Source organism: Callospermophilus lateralis, chromosome 2, assembly GCF_048772815.1.
Source record: "Callospermophilus lateralis isolate mCalLat2 chromosome 2, mCalLat2.hap1, whole genome shotgun sequence".
NCBI lineage: Eukaryota > Metazoa > Chordata > Mammalia > Rodentia > Sciuridae > Callospermophilus > Callospermophilus lateralis.
In genome coordinates, this window is record NC_135306.1 from 7,401,869 (window position 1) to 7,419,775 (window position 17,907).

General features: G+C 55.5%; 2 protein-coding genes and 1 long non-coding RNA gene across 9 annotated transcripts in view; 2 read left to right on the forward strand and 1 right to left on the reverse strand.

Moving 5' to 3' along the window:
* On the forward strand, positions 1–9,414 carry St6galnac4 (ST6 N-acetylgalactosaminide alpha-2,6-sialyltransferase 4). The gene is made up of 6 exons (XM_076845427.2): positions 1–162; positions 575–661; positions 2,105–2,293; positions 6,263–6,675; positions 7,639–7,746; positions 8,731–9,414. The coding sequence occupies exons 2-6, from the start codon at positions 650–652 to the stop codon at positions 8,918–8,920; spliced, it is 912 nt and encodes a 303-aa protein (XP_076701542.1). The 5' UTR covers positions 1–162; positions 575–649; the 3' UTR covers positions 8,921–9,414.
* Positions 2,637–16,910, reverse strand: LOC143392290 (uncharacterized). Its single transcript, XR_013090343.1, has 3 exons — positions 16,835–16,910; positions 3,094–3,235; positions 2,637–2,716 (listed from the first exon to the last, which is right to left on the reverse strand). It is a non-coding gene; the product is annotated as an uncharacterized LOC143392290 (long non-coding RNA).
* St6galnac6 (ST6 N-acetylgalactosaminide alpha-2,6-sialyltransferase 6) overlaps positions 15,419–17,907 on the forward strand; it is a 13,007-nt gene continuing 10,518 nt past the window's right edge. For 3 of the 7 annotated variants that reach the window (XM_076845420.2, XM_076845425.1, XM_076845426.2), the window contains exons 1-2: positions 15,419–15,541; positions 16,454–16,508. In XM_076845420.2, coding sequence (XP_076701535.1) covers positions 16,483–16,508 — 26 coding nt within the window. In that variant the 5' untranslated portion in view covers positions 15,419–15,541; positions 16,454–16,482. Of the gene's footprint in view, positions 15,542–16,453; positions 16,509–16,539; positions 16,639–17,178; positions 17,277–17,907 lie in introns of those variants that run through there. The other 4 variants (XM_076845421.2, XM_076845422.2, XM_076845423.2 and 1 more) reach the window with 4 other exon arrangements.

A 17,907-nucleotide genomic window follows, 5' to 3' on the forward strand; every position in this document is an offset into this window, starting at 1 on the left:
CGCCCCGGCCGCGCTGGTTGGGCTCCCAGCCTCCAGGAGCTGGGGCCGCGGCGCCGCCTCCGCCTGGGGCCCCGGCTTCCAGCCCGGCCGGCCCGGCCCGCGGGACATGGATCTGCGAGCACCGAACCGGGAGCCTCCGGAGCGCCCTAAACTGCCCGCCCGGTTAGCGCTCGGCCGGGGGAGGGGGCGGGGAATCTTGAGGGGTGGAAGTCCCAGTCGTGCCGGTCCCAGGCCTCTCCGTCGTCCCCGGGTGGGGAGGTAGGATGGATGGGCAGGAATTCAGCTCCTGACTCCATGTGCCTCGGACCTGATGGGTGACCTTGAGTTGGGAGCATCTCCTCGCTGCCTCTCCTTCCTCATCTGCACACTGGAGATTGGCTTGGTGGGAGGTCTCTCGAAGGTCTCGGATTCTAGCTCCTTTAGGGTGGGACGCTGAGGTCCGATTTTTAGACTTTAAGGCATTTGATACCTCAACTTCATTTGCCTTGACCCCGGCCTGGACCCTCTTCTGCCTCAGTTTCTCGGGACCCTGTCCACTATCCCTTCCCTGTTCTGAGTTTCTGGGTCTTGGCAGGTGCCGGGCTCACACCCCTTTCCAGCCCAAGCCCTGGAGACAGCAGCCTCCCGACTGCTGACAGCCAGTGACAGTATGAAGGCTCGGGTAAGTGGCTTGGAAGGGCTCCTGGGGACTTGAGGTACCTTGCCACAGAGTAGCCTCAGCAGCTTTCCCATGCCAAGAATGATGGTCACTTTTGGAGAAGGTGCTCAGGATTGGACCAGGGTCTTGGGCACACCAAGGACTAAGCCTCTGCCACTAAGCCACACCCCAGACCCTGGTGGTGACTCTGACCACACTGTTCCTGAGCAGAGGAGAAGGATGACTGGCCTCAGAGCCCAGCTCTGCTCTTGGAGATGGTGTGACCCAGGCAAATGACATCCCTTTTTTTTGGTTTCAGTATCTTGCTCTCCTTGCCCATAAAATGGAGGTAATAGTACTACATGGTCACCCACATGGGGTCCACCCACGAGTGAGCTGGTGTGGGAAAGTTCAGGTCTGCTGCCCTCTCTTTAATGGGGGTACCTGGTTGTGGGGAGAGACCTGAGTGATGGGGATGTTAAGCTCAGCTGCCAAACTGAGTGAGTCAAGGTCTCTGGGTCTTTGGTCCCTTGTGAACAGGGGGCCAGGTGCTCGGCAGAGCCTGAACCCTCACAGACTAAACCCTATCCCCTGAACAGCTGGCCGCAGAGGAGATTTATTTTTAGAAACTGATGTGACTTTGGGCAGAAAAGAAAGGGTAGACCTCTGGCAGGATGTGCCTGGGGGCTGACAGGGGCTGCTTTCCCACTCTGCTTTCCAGAGAGAACCAGCAGCTGCTTTGTGAGGGGTGGCATAGGGCCTGGAAAATGAGAGCCGGGAGACACATGTTGACCAGGATGGGCCAGCACACAGTGGCAGTTGGAGGATCCTGTCCCCACCAGGCAGCAGCTCCTGGAAGGCTTCAAGGGGGCTTTCACTGAGTGGGCCAACAGGGCTGGCCCCAGACCAGGCTAGATTAGAGGGCTGGAAGGACTTCCTGGTTCAAATAGCCTCTGGCACTGGGTTTCTAGGGGTGGAGTGTCCGGGCAGCAGCTCTCCAAGTACTGAAAGCATTTCTTGAGTAGTGTTTCTCTGAAGTCCCCCTCTGCCACCTGGACTACTGATCCCCAGCCTGATCATCAGCTAGGGGGTTGCCCCCTGAGTCAGATGGGGGTGGGGATGGCATGGAGCCACGAAGGCCACCTTGGGCCAGAGGGATGGAGACTCATACCCAAGGCTGCACAGTGCACCCAAGAATCAGGTTGAAACTTGAAGTGCCCCCCACCTGCACTCTGCTGCCTCTTTGCTGTGTGGCCTTGAACTTGAGTTCTATCTTCAACCCAAATTGGTTTCCTTATCTAAGAATAGGATGCTAAAGTTATTTCCATGGCTTCATGTGCCCAGAACCTGGCACCTCTGAGGAAGGCCTGGTTCATAGAGACTGGGAATTCTCGGGGCTGTTGAAGTGGGGTTTAGATCTGGGAGGCCCAAGTACCCTGCCATTCCCCATGACCACTGTCTCCCCAGGATCGCCTTCTGCTCATCATCCTATGCTCCTTGGTCTTCTCTGCTGTCTACGTCCTCTTGTGCTGCTGGGCCTGCCTGCCCCTCTGCCTGACAACCTGCCTGGAGGACCGCCTCCCACCTCTGAGCTCCAGGCCCACGGTGCCGGGGCCCCTGCATTTCAGTGGCTATAGCAGCGTGCCAGATGGGAAGGTGAGTCAGGCAGGCAACATGTTGGGGCAGGTCTGGCTGAGGCTGCCAGGGTGCCCCTAACTCTGGGAACAGGGAGAGCCAGGCTTGTGCCAGGCCAGCCTGGACCCTGAGCTTGGCTCTTCTGCTCACCAACCGTGTGCTCTTGGCCAGCCACTTCACCCTCTGAGCCCCAAGTTCCAAGAGGAAATGGGCTTTAGTAAGCACATATTGCCCGGCTGCTCCCAGCTGGATGCTGGGATGAAAAGTCACATCCGATAGGGTGGCTGCCCGCTGGTGCTGCAGTCCGGTAGGGGAGCCAGACATGGGCCTTGCATGCTGTGGTACGTGCAGTCTGCACACCTTCAATATATCTGTCTGCACACTTGCCACTCAACAAGCATGTACTTGGCCCATGCAGTGTGTCTAGCCTGATGCCGATGATGGCTGAGAATAGAGATGACACAGGTAAAGATAGGTCCAACCCCAGGGCTCCCTCTCTGGGGGGGGCAGGGACACTGGGCTCAGGGGTGACAAGGCAACGTGGCCCCTGCCTGTGGTGCCCACCTCCCCACGCTTGCTCTGTTTGGCAAGATTCAGGGCATTTCACACGCCTTGCCCTGATTTCAGAGGCCCCATGTGGTAGGTTTCTCATCCTGCCCAAAGATATCCTGTGCTGATTTGTGGTCCTGAGTCTGGTGGCTCTTGGTGTGTTGGGGGAGGGTATGCTCAGGAACCCTGGCTTGGAGCTGTGTTTCAGGTCCCCATCCCGCTGAGTCTCAGTAGCACCCTCACCCGTAAAAGATGATGGTGACACTTCCTACCTTTGTGGGGATGCTGTGAGATCCAACAGGATGATGCCCAGTGTACAGAACAGGTCCAGGTAAATATCTGAGGAGGGCTGAGGGCGTGGCTCCACAGGAGAGCACCGCCTGGGATATGCGGATCCCGGGATACAGCCTGCTGCTGCAAAAAAAGGAAAGGAAAAGAAAAGGCATTTAAAAAAAAAAAATATTTGATGCTGGGCACAGTGGCACACGCCTATAATCCCAGTGGGGAGGCTGAGGCAGGAGGATCCAGAGTAGGAGCATCAAGAGTTCAAAGCCAGGGCTGGGGATGTGGCTCAAGCGGTAGCTCGCTTGCCTGGCATGCGTGCGGCCCGGGTTCGATCCTCAAAACCACATACAGACAAAGATGTTGTGTCCGCCAAATACTAAAAATAAATATTAAAAAAAAAAATTCTCTCTCTCTCTCCCAATCTCTCTCTCTCTCACTCTTTCTTTAAAAAAAAAAAAAAAAAAAAAAAAAAAAAAAGAGTTCAAAGCCAGCCTCAGCAACTTAGCAAGGCCCTAATCCCTAAGCAACTCATTGAGACCCTGTCTCTAAATAAAAGAGGGCTGGGCGTGTGGCTCAGTGGTTAAGCACCCCTGATTCAATCCCAAGTATTTTTTGTTGTTGTTGAAGAAACAAGGTAACTGGTAGGTTTAAGGTCTTGGGTTCCCCAGGAGTAGCCAGGTGAGATAAATGCTGGGGTAGGCTGGGTAGATGCTGTCCCATTTACCATCATGGCGGCCAAAGTCATTTCAGACATTTACACCCTCACGGGGACTTGACCCAGGGAAGCCAGATTCTCTGTTTCATTTCCTTCTTTGTGTTTGGGGTGGGGTTGGGGGTTGATGCTAGGGATTGAACCCAGGGGTGCCTTACCACTGAGCCACATCCCCAGCCCTTCTTATTTTTTATTCAGAGAGAGGGTCTCACTAAGTTGCTTAGGGCCTCCTGCTTCAGCCTCCGGAGCTGTTGGGATTATAGGCATGGGCCACCACACCTGGCTTACTTTTTATTTTGAGTCAGTGTCTCCCAAATCACTTTAGTCCTCGATAAGTTTCCCAGGCTGGACGGGAATTTATGATCCTCGTGCCTCAGCCTCCTGAGTTGCTGGGATTACAGGCATGCACCACTGCATCCAGTTCTCTGTTTTTCTTAAGAGAAATGGGAAGTCCAGATTTTGAATGTCAAAAGGGCTGTTTGGGGGGTGGGGGTGGCAGGTTACCAGGGATTGAACTCAGGGGCACTCCACCACTAAGCCACATGCCCAGTCCTATTTTGTATTTTATTTAAAGACAGGGTCTCACTGAGCTGCTTAGTGCCTTGGTTTTGCTGAGGATGGCTTTGAACAATCCTCCTGTCTCAGCTTCCCAGGCTGCTGGGATGACAGGTGTGCGCCACTGCGCCCAGGAAAAGGGCATTTTTTATATGTTAGAAATTTAAAAATTTTTAAAGACCCTTTGAGGAAGAATGCCCTAAAATCAGGACAGTCAGGACAAGCCCACACTGAGGGAAGAGTAAGAAAACCATGTCCTTTATCATTGTGCTACAGAAAATGGGCCTACAGGTCTTCAAATCAATACCTCGTCAAATATAAAATTTCCCCAAGTAGGATTCAACAGTGTGTCTTTTATTGACTGGAATTAATGTTCCCATGTCCTTTATATGGCTCTTTAAACCCAGGTCCCCCAGAAAGGCATGGAGGAACTGGGGAAGTGCAGGCCCTTTTCTGGGAGACCTGTCCCTTGACCCTCATGAATATCTCCAGGCTTGTGGCTGAGCTCTGACTTGGGTCTAGTGCAAATCACTAAAAAAAAATTCTTTATCAACTTTATTGAGATATGTAATCCCATACAACAAAATTAACCAGTTTTAAAGTGTAAAATTCAATAAGTTTTGACAAATGTATAAAGGAATGTAGTAACAACCATAGTGACATAGAAACTTTCTGTCACCCCCCCCAGCTTCCCCAGCACCTCCTTTTTTTGAGGTGCTGGGGATTGAACCAGGGGTGTACTACCACTGAACTACATCCCCAGTCCTTTATTTTTTTTTATTTTGAGACAGGGTCTTGCTAAATTGCTGAGGGCCTCTCTAAATTGCAGAGGCAGGCCTTGAACTTGCAATCCTCCTGTCTCAGCCTCCCGAGTCACCGGGATGACAGACGCCATAATACTCAGCTCTCTCACTCTCACAATATTTATTTTTTAATTGTATCTTTATTTTATTTTTATGTGGTGCTGAGGTGAACCCAGTGCCTCACGTGTGCCAGGTGAGCGCACTACCACTAAGCCACAACCTCAGCCCCTCACAAGCCCCTTTGTAGCCCTCTCTGGGCTGCTTTTCATGAGTTTTTTCTTGCACACCTGGCAGGTCTTTTACCACTGAGCTACACCCCCACCTTGATTTCCAGAAGTTTAACAGAGGATCATTGGCTTTCACATGCAAAAATATAATACCCTCCATGAGTTTGGGGCAGGGATTTACACATTACAAAATATTTTCAGCCTTCGGCATCCGTCCCTACTCCCACTCCCCACTCCCACTCCGGCCAGCTGTCCTTACTTCTTCCTTCATCTGCATTCCCAGCTTGTTTCCTCTAGGCATTTTCCAGTCCTGTTCACAAGAGGGTCAATTAGGTGTTTTCATCCCCATTTTAGAGATGAGGAAATTGAGGCCAGAGGCTTGCCTGAGGCCCCACAGCCAGGAAGGGGTGGAACCAGGATTCCCAGAGCTGGTGGGCATTGAAGACTTCTTTTACTTATAAACTGGATACCATGTGGGTCGATTCAGGCAGGGAAGAGGACCCAAGAGTGATTCTGAAGAACTGAGGTTCATGTTTACTTAACACTTTATATGACATCCAGTCTGCGCCAGAGACTGTTCTATTGCTCTATAAATATTTGCTCCTGTAATCCTAATAAGGCACTCCTGATATATGGACTTTAGGACATTAAGAACAGCAACAGAGACAGATATGGCTGATCCTGGGACTCTGAATGTGGAATCTTAGCTCAGTCACTTGCTGTCAGTGTGACCCTGGGAAAGTCACTTCATTTGCCTAGCCTGCCAGAGGGGTTTAGAGCAGTCCTTGGGCTGGGGGAGTAGCAGGTGCAGGAAGCCCTGTGTCTGAACCTCCCGCTTTTTCTCTACCTCCACCTACAGCCGCTCATCCATGAGCCTTGCCGCAGCTGTGCGGTGGTGTCCAGCTCCGGCCAGATGCTCGGCTCGGGCTTGGGTGCCCAGATCGACGGGGCCGAGTGTGTACTGCGCATGAACCAGGCGCCCACCACCGGCTTTGAAGTGGATGTGGGCCGGCGCAGCACCCTGCGCGTGATCTCGCACACGAGCGTGCCACTGCTGTTGCGCAACTACTCGCACTATTTCCAGCAGGCCCGCGACACTCTGTATGTGGTTTGGGGCCAAGGCAAGCACATGGACCGGGCCCTGGGGGGCCGCACCTACCGCACACTGCTGCAGCTCACCAGGATGTACCCGGGCCTGCAGATATACACCTTCACCGAGCGCATGATGGCGTACTGCGACCAGATCTTTCAAGATGAGACCGGCAAGAACCGGTGAGCCTGGGCCTGCCTTCCTCTTGCCTGTGTGTGGGGGGGTGAGCCATGATGGGGGCAGTCTAGTCCTGCCCTCTGATGGGGGGCGGGAGGTGCAGGAGCTGTCAGTCATCAAATGTTCATCCAGATCCAGAAGCCAGTGGTAGTGAGAGGCACTGGAGCTTGGGGACATTTGATGGAGACATTGGCTGGAGAGATGTTAGGGGTGCTGCTGCCCTCTGGAGGGGATGTTCTGAGGTCTAAGTTGATCTCTGAGCTTCCTTCCAGATAATGAATGTACCAGTTACAGTAATACAAGCCATCTTCATGCACCTGGCTAAGCACTCTGCATCCAAAATCTCATTTTGTCCATCACCCAGAAGAACCCTTGTGACTCCCCCAGCTCAGCTTAGGAAATGGAGCTGTTGGCCTCCAGTGGTTCAGCTAGAAACTTGGGCTTTGCCTCTGAGTCACCTCATGCTGCCCCCTGCCACTATATTTGGCTCTTTAATCTCCTCCCACGCCCTTGGGTATGACCTTGACCCAGGCCACCATCCTTTCCTGCCTTTGCAGTGGCCCCTTGCTGGTCTCCTCCTTGCACCTCCCCCGCCAGTAAATTCAGTCCTTGCGCCACCTGTCCTCAGCTCATTTGCATCATGGGCAGCATAAGTCTGTATGGACTGTTTCTCCTCCACTTTTACCCACCATGCTCTGCTGCCCCCTGCTGTCTCCCCAGCCTGAGCCTCTAGATGAGCGGACCATCATCCTGGGTTTGCTCAGGCCCAGCTTGGGTGGTGAGGTTGAACAGACCTGGGTTTGTTCAGCCTTGTCCTCTGCCCACTGCTGGCCTCAGGCTGGCTCTGCCCTTTCCTGGGCCTCTCTAGAGGTCGAGGTGCGTGGCCCTTGGCTGGGGGGGTAACAGTGCTGCCGCTCTGAGTGTATGGGTGTCGGAGGGGCCAGCTGACAGTGCTCCCGCCCCCCCAGGAGGCAGTCTGGCTCCTTTCTCAGCACCGGCTGGTTCACCATGATCCTGGCCCTGGAGCTGTGTGAGGAGATCGTGGTCTACGGGATGGTCAGCGACAGCTACTGCAGGTCAGAGCAGCTGGCCTGGGTGGGAAGGGAGCAGGGAGGACTCTGGGCCCCTGCAGAAGGCCTAGGAGCTGTGGGGGCTTCATAATGGGTGTCCAAGACACAGACACCCCAGGGCCTCAGGCCTCAGGGCAGCCTCTGGACAGGGTGGACACTGATCCCAGCTGCCAGTGTAGCCTCGGGCTGTTCCGCCTCTCCCAGAGCTTCCACCTATTCAGGTATAAAATTGAGAAAATAGAGGTGGAACCCTTGCTGAGCATGGGTGATATCCTGGGTTCAAACCCCAGCCCCACCACAAACAGTATAATATGTGTATATATGTTATATAATGTGTATCAGCCATATGTCACAGGCAAGTTTCTATTCTTGATAGTTTTAACATCATAATATTAAGTTCTGAGACAGATTATAGTAGTGTTGGATAGCACTGTTACATTACTCTATTTCAATGTCACCATCACTGATGAGCTCAGGAAGGGTATTCTCCCTCTGTTCTCTTTGGGATTTGTTTGTTGAGCATGAGGGGGGAACGACAGAAGTCCAAGTGCCCCTGCCAAGGCCCTGGCCCGACTGCTGGCCTGCACAGTGCCCCTGGGCAGGTGGGTGTGCGGGGCTGGCCGCACTGCGCCTCTGGCCCCACCTGTGAGCCCAGCACCAGCAGAGCGCTTTGCTGTCTTCATCCTTTGATCGGCACCTTGTCCTGGAAGATGGGTGTCCCCATCTCCATTTTGCAGATGGGCTGTTGAGATTCACAAGGTGTATTTGTGACCCAGAGTCGCTCAGCTTGTAAGAGGCATCCTGGGGCTTTGAATCCTGGCCTTTGGGTTCCATGAGCTGCCCTGCTCCTCCCCTATCTGGGGTGGGCTCCCCTGGGACCAGGCCTGGGTCTCCGTGGGCCCACAACACCTAGGGAGGAGTGGTCACGGGAGGCAGGCAGTTCTGGTTCCCCATGCCTGTCCCACACGGGCCTCCTTCCCCACCCCACAGAGAGAAGAGCCACCCCTCGGTGCCTTACCACTACTTCGAGAAGGGCCGGCTGGACGAGTGTCAGATGTACCTGGCGCATGAGCAGGCGCCCCGGAGTGCCCACCGCTTCATCACCGAGAAGGCCGTGTTCTCTCGCTGGGCCAAGAAGAGGCCCATTGTGTTTGCCCACCCGTCCTGGCAGCCCCAGTAGTCCCCGGTGCCGGCTGGCTGGCTGTCATGCCTCCGAAGGCCTGCGTCCCATCCCAGGCCACCACACTCCATCAAGAACATTTGATTTATGACTCTTGCCTCCTGCCACATGCCAGTGCACCTAGGGATCCTTCCTACCCTGGCCTGGGGATACTTGGAGCCATCTCTTGTCTCATGACTTGAGGGGGAAGGGGAGGAGCTTTCTCTCCCACCCCCATTCCTGAGGAATCCATGTCTTCATTTTGGGGTTCATCCCACCACCAGGTCTCTCAAGTGTCCTTTGCCCTGGGGCCAGTGGCCCCCTCACTCACCAGCATCATGACCTTATGCCAGTCCTGGTCCTTCCTTTACCCACCCCAGCTGCCTATGGTGCCACATTCTTGGGCTGGTGGACCTATTGAGGCAGCCAGCAGCCTGGGGTTTCTTGGTGCAGAGGCCTTTGGGCAGTGCTTGCCAGGGCCTCTCTGGAGCGTACGGGTAAATGTGTTTTCTGGACCCTGTCTCTTGTGGTGATGTGTCTGGGGTGGGGTCTGGGGCTTCTCTCCATGATGAAATCCCCTAAGCTGTGCCCTTGGGGGCTGCTCCTGTCCGTGGCCCTCCTAGGCTCACAGCTAGCTGGGCTGCCTGTGTGTGTCTGCTAGCAGTCCTGTCCCTGTCCCCCCGGCCAGGTCTCCTCAGTGTCTGGCCCCATGACTATGTTGGCCTGGGAAGCTGGCTCCAGGTCAAAGGCCTCTTTGGGACCCCTGCTCTGCAGGGGCAAAGCCAGGGCCAGAGAGGACCCAAGGTGGGAAGGAAATGTCTCCACCCTGTGTTGCCTTCCTGGCCTGGCCCGTGGGTCAAATTCCAGCGATTCTGCCACTTAAATTCCCTATTAAGTCTAGTCTTGTCCCTTTGTGGAACAGAAAAGCAGGCAGCAGTGGGGAGCTGCCCAGAAGTGAGGCTGGGTCTGGCCTGAGGTTGGGGCCTTTCCGCCCTTGAGCTTCACTTTCCGAAGCTGTGAAGTGGGAACAGCAGACCCACCCGCAACCAGCCGTCAGTGGGGGTATGAAGCCACTCCTGGAGGTGGCTGGGTTTTACCTGCTTCACGGATGAGGCCGCCACGTGGCTGAAGCCAGACAGCCAGGGAATGGCTGGGCCAAGATGCAGTCAGGCCTGAGAACTAGGCCCAAGGCCATGGCCTGTACCAGGGGCTGGGAGGAGCCCCCAAGGGCTTGGCCTGCCCCTTACATCATAGGGAGACCAGGAAACTAAAGGATGGAGCCCTGGGGTGCCAGCTCTCAGATCCAGGGATCAGGCCCCTCTTAGATGGGACCCACACAGTCACCCAGAGCCCATACTTAGCCTAGCTTAATCCCTGCTGTTGCCAACTTGAAATTCTTGGTAATTTTTTACCCAAGGGGCCTTATATCTTCATTTTGCATTGGAACCCACAAGTGATATCCCCAGTCATGCCAAGAGCTGAAGGTGACCCCATGCATCTCCCCCAACCCCTGCCTTCTTGGGAGACGCTGGAGGCCTGGCTCTGCCCCACAACCTTGGCACCCTCTCCCCCCCCACCCCCAGTGCCAGGCAAGCCCAGAAGGCTTCGCATGGGTGGGAAGAGGAAGGGGGCCCTGAGCTGGGAACAGGCTGGTAACATAACCATATCCCCTGGCCAGGAAGTGGTGAAGGTCCCCAAGCAGGTGCAGGGTAGAGGTGAGGGTGGGATGAAACACTGGGGGCGGGGAAGGGGGGAGGGTGTGGCTGGGGCTGTGGGGATTTCCAGGCCCATCATTCTGCCTCCATTTCCTGCTGGGGCCCTTTCATCATCTATAAAAGGTATTAAAATGCCTAATCTCACCAGATTGTAGAGCTCAGACATTGAACTGCCCCTGGGGCTTATTGTTTGTGGGTTGTTTGTTTGGGGGCCAGAGGACTGAACCCAGGGCCTTGTGCATGTTAGGAAGCACTTTCCCATTGAGCTGTACTCCTACCCCGGCCCCTGGGGCTTAGAACATAGTACTTGATGTGTAGGATTCTTGTTTTGGTACTGGTGATTGAACCCAGGGCACTTTCCACTCACTGAGCCATATTCCTAGTCTTTTTTAGTAAGTTTTTTTTTTTTTTTTTTTTTTAATTTTGAGACAGGGTCTTGTTGAGTTGCTAAGACTGGCCTCAAACTTGTGATCCTCCTGCCTCAGCCTCCTGAGTCACTGGGATTACAGACATGCACCATTGTGCCTGGCTGGGGGCTGTCATTTAAATGGGGTTGTCCTCCCTCAGCTGGCTTTGACCTGCCTTGGTGGTGACAGAGGGACAGCAGCATCTCTACCCCATGAGTGATCTCCCCGCTCATGGCCTCATCCTAGGTGCCTAAGGCCCAGGCTGCCGCTGGTTCTGATGGGATTGGAACTCAGTGTTCTCTCACTCTCTGGGTGACTGCCTCCTTTTCCACCTCCATGCTCCCAGGGCTGACCCAGAGCACACAGGCTCCTGTGTCCTGCCCTTCCCCTGGGTGGGGTGTTTACTGTTGGGTTGGTTCAAATAGTGTCTTCCTGGGGTGGTTCTCTGGTAGGAGAGAGCGAGAATCACTTCCTTCGGGCATGTGAAGATGGCCCCTGACAGGTCTGGCCTCTGTCGGGGGTCTGCTGAAGGCTCTCTGAAAATGAAACTGAGGAGCCCCTTCCTTCATCACTGCAGACCCTGTGGCTGCTGGAAGGTAAGTGGCGGGGGTGGGGGCAGGAGCCGCCCCACATCCCTAAGGAGTAGGGGGACACCTAGGCACGAGTCCCTATTTTGGACCTCTGCTTCTGTCCACACCTTAGATCCTTTGCCCCTCAGCAGACTTGCTAGGGACCTGTCGACTTGCACCTGAACCTGGTCTTGAGCCTGGAGAGCCTCACAGCCTGAGGCCTCCTAAGAGGCCTGGGGCCAGGCCGGGAGCTCCTGCTCCAGCTTTGTCTGCCCAGGTGTGTGAGAGAGACCAGGCCTTCTGTGTACAGTGGGCACTGGTGTCCGGGGTCTTCTGCGCCTGTCTGACCACAGCAGGCCATGTCTGGGAAGAACCAGGTACTTCCCCATCCCAGGCCACTGTGCCAGGTTTTGGGAGCACTTGCTTATGGTCAGCCCTGTATCCAGGTGCCCACCTGCCAACTGTTCTCTCAGACCTCATGTCCAGAGGCCCTCCTGTGGGCTCCTCTGCCAAGGGAGTCCCCAGTCCTAGCTCCCGAAGACCTCTGTGCAGGTCCTGCTGAGGAATCTTGAAAAAGTCCTATACGCTCTCTGGATCTTAGTTTTGGTTTTTGTAAACTGGAAACTGGGGTGGCAAGTGAGGAGATTTCTTAGGACTCTTTCCAGAATATCATGGAAGGGAAAAATCTCAAGGGCACAGTTTGTTAAGAGGGGCTGGGGATGCAACTCACTGCATATGTCTAGCATGCACAAGGCCTTGGCTCCACCCCCAGCACTGCAAAAAGAAAACCAAAACTTTGCTAAGAGGCAGGAAGTGGATGGGTTAGGACCCCCTCCCCCATTTTTGGGGCAGGAAAGGTTGCTCCCCAGGGCCAGCTCCTTCAGAGAATAGGGTAGGAACTGCAGAGAGGAGCTGCTCTGGGCAGGGCAGGGAGGACCCCAGGACTGTTCACGACACCCATCTAGGAGGCCCTGATGTGGGGGTCCCGGGTCTCTCGGGCTTGGGTGCAGAACAACTCTGTGGGTATTAGGCCTAGATGAAGACCAGCAGGATCTCGAGCCTCTTTTTTTCTGGAGAGTGGAAGGAACAGCAGTGCCCATGTCATAGTTTATTTAGGGATTTCGTGAGGTGTGTTTGCACAGGGCTTAGCAGAGTGGGCAGCCAACCAACAGGAGGGCTCCTTTTCCCATCCTCCTTATTCTTATTATCGAGGTGGTGGTTCTTGTGGGGGCCAAGGAAGGAAGCCCACCTTGAATTTCAGCCTCCTGAAATAACCCTGGGCCCGGGCCACAACAGGCCTCATGGGGGAGCTCCAGGTCTGAATTTCGTCCCAGGGCTGAGCTGAAGCACCCCTTCTATTCCGAGGGTCCCAGCCTGGGTTAGGGACAAGGCAGGGGACTGCAGGCTTCCACCTGTGGTTCAGCCGTTGACCTGCGGAGTGGCCCTGGGCTAGGAAACCCAGCAAATGCACCAGGCTACTCTCGCCTGACTGCCCGGCCCTGCTTTGTGGCTTCCGTTCTTGGGCTGGCAGGGTGGAGTCATGCAGCCTGAGAGGGACGGGGTGGGGAAGGGACTGTGGCTCAGGGAGCTAGGAGGTGGGCACCAGGGAAGCAGGAAGCTCGGGTCTACCGTCAGACCACCCCATTCCTGAGCCTCCCAAGTCGCTTCCAAGGCGGTGCTTTTACAGCTTGAGGCTGAATATTCCCCCCTCCAGCTCCAACTGACTTTTAATTTAAAACAAGGTGTCATAAACTTACCAGTGCAAACAACCTAAACGTTTATGAAGCTAAAGTGAAGGTAGCACATTCCCCTCTGGATGCACCTCCACTCTGTAGTCTGTGTGGACCCTTCCCAAACATCGTATATGGGTCATTTATTATTATTATTATTATTATTATTATTATTATTATTATTATTATCTGAAAACAGGAAGGAAGGAAAAGGAAAAAAAGGATACTATATATGTAGTTCAGTTTTAGAAATATACAGTTTTATGGGTTCAATCCTCAGCACACACACACAAAAAAAAAAAAAAGAAAGAAAGATACAGTTTTAGCAGGGAATGTGGTGCAGGCCTGAAATCACAGCAACTCTGGAAGCTGAGGAAGGAGAATCACAAGTTCAAGGTCAAAGTCAACCTGGGCAATTTAGATCCTGTCTCAACAGGCTGGGGTTGTAGCTCAGTGGTAGAGAGGTTCTGGGCTCAATCCTCTGCTTTTCTTTTCTTTTTTCTTTTTTTTTGTACTGGGATTGAATTTGTGCATTCTACCACTGAACTTACATCAGCATCTCTTCCTTTTTTTTTTTTTTTTTTAAATACTGGAGATTGAAGTCAGGGGCACTAAACCAGAGTCACATCCCCAACCTTTTTGTATTTAATTTAGAGATAAGGACTCACTGAGTTGCTTAGGGCCTTGATAAATTGCTGAGACTGACTGAATTCTTGATCCTCCTGCTTCAGGCTCCAGAGCTGCTGGGATTACAGGTATTCATCACTGCGCCCAGCTATAGCACTTCTTCTTCTTCTTCTTCTTCTTCTTTGTTTTGTTTTGGTGATGCCGGGGATTGAACCCGTGGCTTTGTGCATGTGAGGCAAGCACTCTACCAACTGAGCTATGTCCCCAACCTAGCCCTTCCTATTTGAAAGACAGGGTTTTGGCAAGTTACCCAGGCTGGTCTCAAATTCATAATCCCCCTGCCTCAGACTCCAGAGTCACTGGGAACCCAAGCTCTTGCCACCCCACCTGGCTCTAGAACTGTTTTTGACTTTTTGTGTTTAAAAGTTGAATCACTGTGATAGACAAAAGCTCTCTTGTCTCTGGCTACTAAGAGGTGGGCTGCTGCCTACTTGAGGCCTGAAGAATACTGTAGTTATATTCCTCTTCCCACATTTATCTTTTCACTCCTCTTGTCTCTAAGATTCATCTGTAACTGTAACTCATTCATTTCCCCTGCTGTATAATGTTCCTTAGCGTGAATGTAAAAACATTTCCGGCCTCCTGTGGGTGGATATTTGAGCTGTTTCTACTTCTGTATTCTTACAAGCAGTGCTTCTATGGACTTTGTTGGAATTTCTTCTCCAGGGCACATATACCTAGGTGTGGACTGGAAATTTTAACTTTGTTTTTCCAAGTGATTATACAAGATGCAGCTCTTGAAACTAGCTTTCTTCTTTTAAGTATCCTGTAAACGGCCATCCTTTCCTGGCAGCACACTTCGTTTTTAACAGCCTCCTAGTGCACTTGGGAAGGGTGTGCCTGTTTATTTAGCTAGTCCCCTACAATGGCTACTTAAGTTTTGTTTTTTACTGTCCCATAACCTGATGTAATGAATACCCAAGCAACTATAAGAAGTAACATTTTATCCTTATTCTCCTGGTTTTCGGGAGGCAAGGACGGAGGGGAAACGTATCAATGCTGCAACGCTAACAGCAGCAGTTGAATTCCAGCGCGAACCCCGAGTTCGATGAGTGCTACTGGGTTCAAATCTCAGGGAAGGGAGCTGGAGGCCCGAGGTGGCAGAGCCCAGGGAGAAACTCGAGTCTATGCCCAGTGTGCTCCGGGACTCAGTTTCCCCGTCCGGGGTGCTGGTGCTGGTTAGGAGAGAAGCGGTCCCGGTTTACACTACAGGGCTCCGGAAGGTGTTTGTTAGTGCCGTGGTCACTAGGGCTGTCCAGGCGCGCGACTGAAGCGCTCACGTGGCCGCAGGCAGACCGGGGTCTGCCCCCTCTCACCCTTCCCCTCCGGCGCCGCCGTGGGGCGGAGCCACTCGCAGCTCGAGGCTCCGCCCACTCTCAGGCCTGGGCCCGGGCGGCGCGCGGCGGCGCTAGGACCGGGCGGGCGGGGGCTGCGGCGGGGCCTGGGCGGCCGGAGCAGCGCGGACCCCGGCTCTCGGCTCCCGGCGCCATGTGAGGGGCTCGGGGGCCGCGGGGGCGGGCGCTCCCGGGCGGAGGTGAGCAGGCGCCGCCGGGCCGGAGCGGGGCGCCGCGCGGGGGGCGCTGGGCGGCCGCGGAGGGATGGTCGCGGCCGCGGGGCGCCCTAGACCCGCACCCGGGTGCCGGCGCCCCGAGACCCCAGGGCGCGCGCCCGAGGGCGCTGCGGGCTGCGGGCTGCCGGCTCCCGCGCCGGCCGCTCTGCCCTGCTGGCCCGGCCGGGCGCCGACCCCGGGGGCGCGGGCGGGCGGGCGGGCGCGGGGCTGAGCCCTCGGGACCCGGCGCCGCGCAACCGGGGCCTCCCCTCCCCCTCCCGGGGCTGCGCCCACGCGGCCCGCGGGCGCCCTGACCCCGCGAGCAAAGCCCCCTGGCCGAGGGCAGGGCGTGGCGCCCACCCCAGCTCGGGGCTCGGCCCTCGGCCCTCGCCCCCACCCGAGCGAGCCTCTCCGGGCTGGCCTGCTCCCTGGTGCCGAGCCGGGTGCTGGGCACACTCGGCGGCCCCTGGCCGCTTGCAGCCTCAGGGGTCCTTCGGGGACACCCCTCAGGGTCGGCCCCGTAAACAAGCTGCAAATGAGACTCTACGCCAGCTCTGGGCGGCCTGCGAGGCACTCTGCCCCTGGAAGCCTCAGTCTCCCCATCTGTGAAGTGGGGAATCATGGCTTCGGCCCTGCCCTGTTGCCGGGAGCATTCTGTGGGTGGGCGATGCTTAGTGAGGCTCCGAGTCACGTGCCAAGTCGTGGGTTGGGGTCAGAGGGGGAGGGTGTTTTGCTGGCAAACTTGTGGAGAGGCAGGCCATGGACATCAGAACCACAAGACTAACCGCTGCTTGCGTTGATGGAGCACTGTCAAGCTCTGTGTGCCCCTTGTCACACCTGCTTGCATCCTTGCGACAACCCCAAGAGTTACCTACTGTTATTATTCCCATTTCACAGATGAGGAAACTGAGGCTCAGAGAGGTCACATGGCTTGCTCGAGGCCCCCCAGCCAGTAAGTGGTGGAAACCAGATTCTCATTGGCACCCGACGCACTGTACTGACCATGGCCTTCTCAGAACAGGATTGTGACAGGGCTGACCAGGGGGACCATGGTCCTGGCTGAGGGCACTGCTCAGGCAAAGGTGGGGAAGTGCGAGGTGGGCTGGGGCCTGGAGTGCACTAGGCTACCGCAGGAAAGGGTGTAAGATGGGGGTCCAGCACCCCACCCCAGATGGGGGTGGACCAAGGGCGGCGGCACCTGTGAGCCCCTTGAGTACCTGAGGCAGCAGGGCTGATGGGGCCACTCTGGGACTCTGGATTCTCCTCCTTTGCACTCACCGTCTGTGTGCGAGGACAAGCCGCTCATCCTTGGAGGCGAGCCTCAGTTTCCCGATCTGTACCGCGGGTGCAGTTGGGAGTCCGGGGTCTCCCAGGCTGGCCATGAGGGGCCCTGGAGAAACCTGAGGCCTGGTGAGGGAAGGGAGGGCGCCAGTGAGGGGGCGGGGTTTTGTGGTGGGCGGGGTCCGGGCTGGGCCAATCAGGAGCGAGGTGTGTATAGCTCTGGCCTGAGGTTCTCCAGCTATTCCTGGTGACAGTGCAGGAGTAAATGGCAGCTAGGTCAGGGGGCGGAGACAGTGGCAGGAGCAGGAGACCCTGGAGGAGTGGACGGAGCTGGACAGCCCCCTGAGGCCCCACTTTCCCTCGCACACCCTCCCTTTCTGCCTCTGGCCTGTATCTGTTGGAGGCGGGCTGGACGCAAGAGCTTGCTGCCTGTTTACAGGTTGGGAAATTCAAGTCTGGAGAAGGGCTGCGTCCTGGGGAGGCGGAAGGGCAGGGTTGGGGGTGAGGACACACACAGCTGGACTGGTGCTCCTTAGCTGAGGCAGGAAGGGAGGCTGTCTACAGCTTGATGAAGCCATTTGGTGATGGGGTTGGGAGTGTGAGCCCTGGTGGCCTGCAGAGCCAGGACCAAACCTCGCCGGCTCCGTTCTGCACCCTCAACCCCAGAATCTTACTTGCTAATAAGTGGATTCATTGGGCAGTCCTGCACCTGCTGTCTCCCACAGGGAGAATGTCAGCGAGAACCTGCGTGGGGTGCGCCACCAGGGAGCTAGCGCTCTGCCTGGGGGTAACCAGGACCCAGGGAAGTTCCCGGTCCACCACAGGCTTGGAGGATGTGTGGAAGAAGGTGCAGGAGGGAGGGTGTTCTAGACAGGGGCAACCTGGAAGGGGACACAAGGAGAGGAATTTGGGGGACTACAGGGAGTGTAGTATTCCCGGGGGTGGGGGGGCAGTCGCTGCCCAGGGAAGAGAGTGGGCAGGGAGAGAGGCAGGGCTTTGCCGCCTCCTGGCTGTATGAGGTGGGCAGATTCCTTCCCTGACTGGGCCTCTGCGTCTTCATCTGTGAAGTG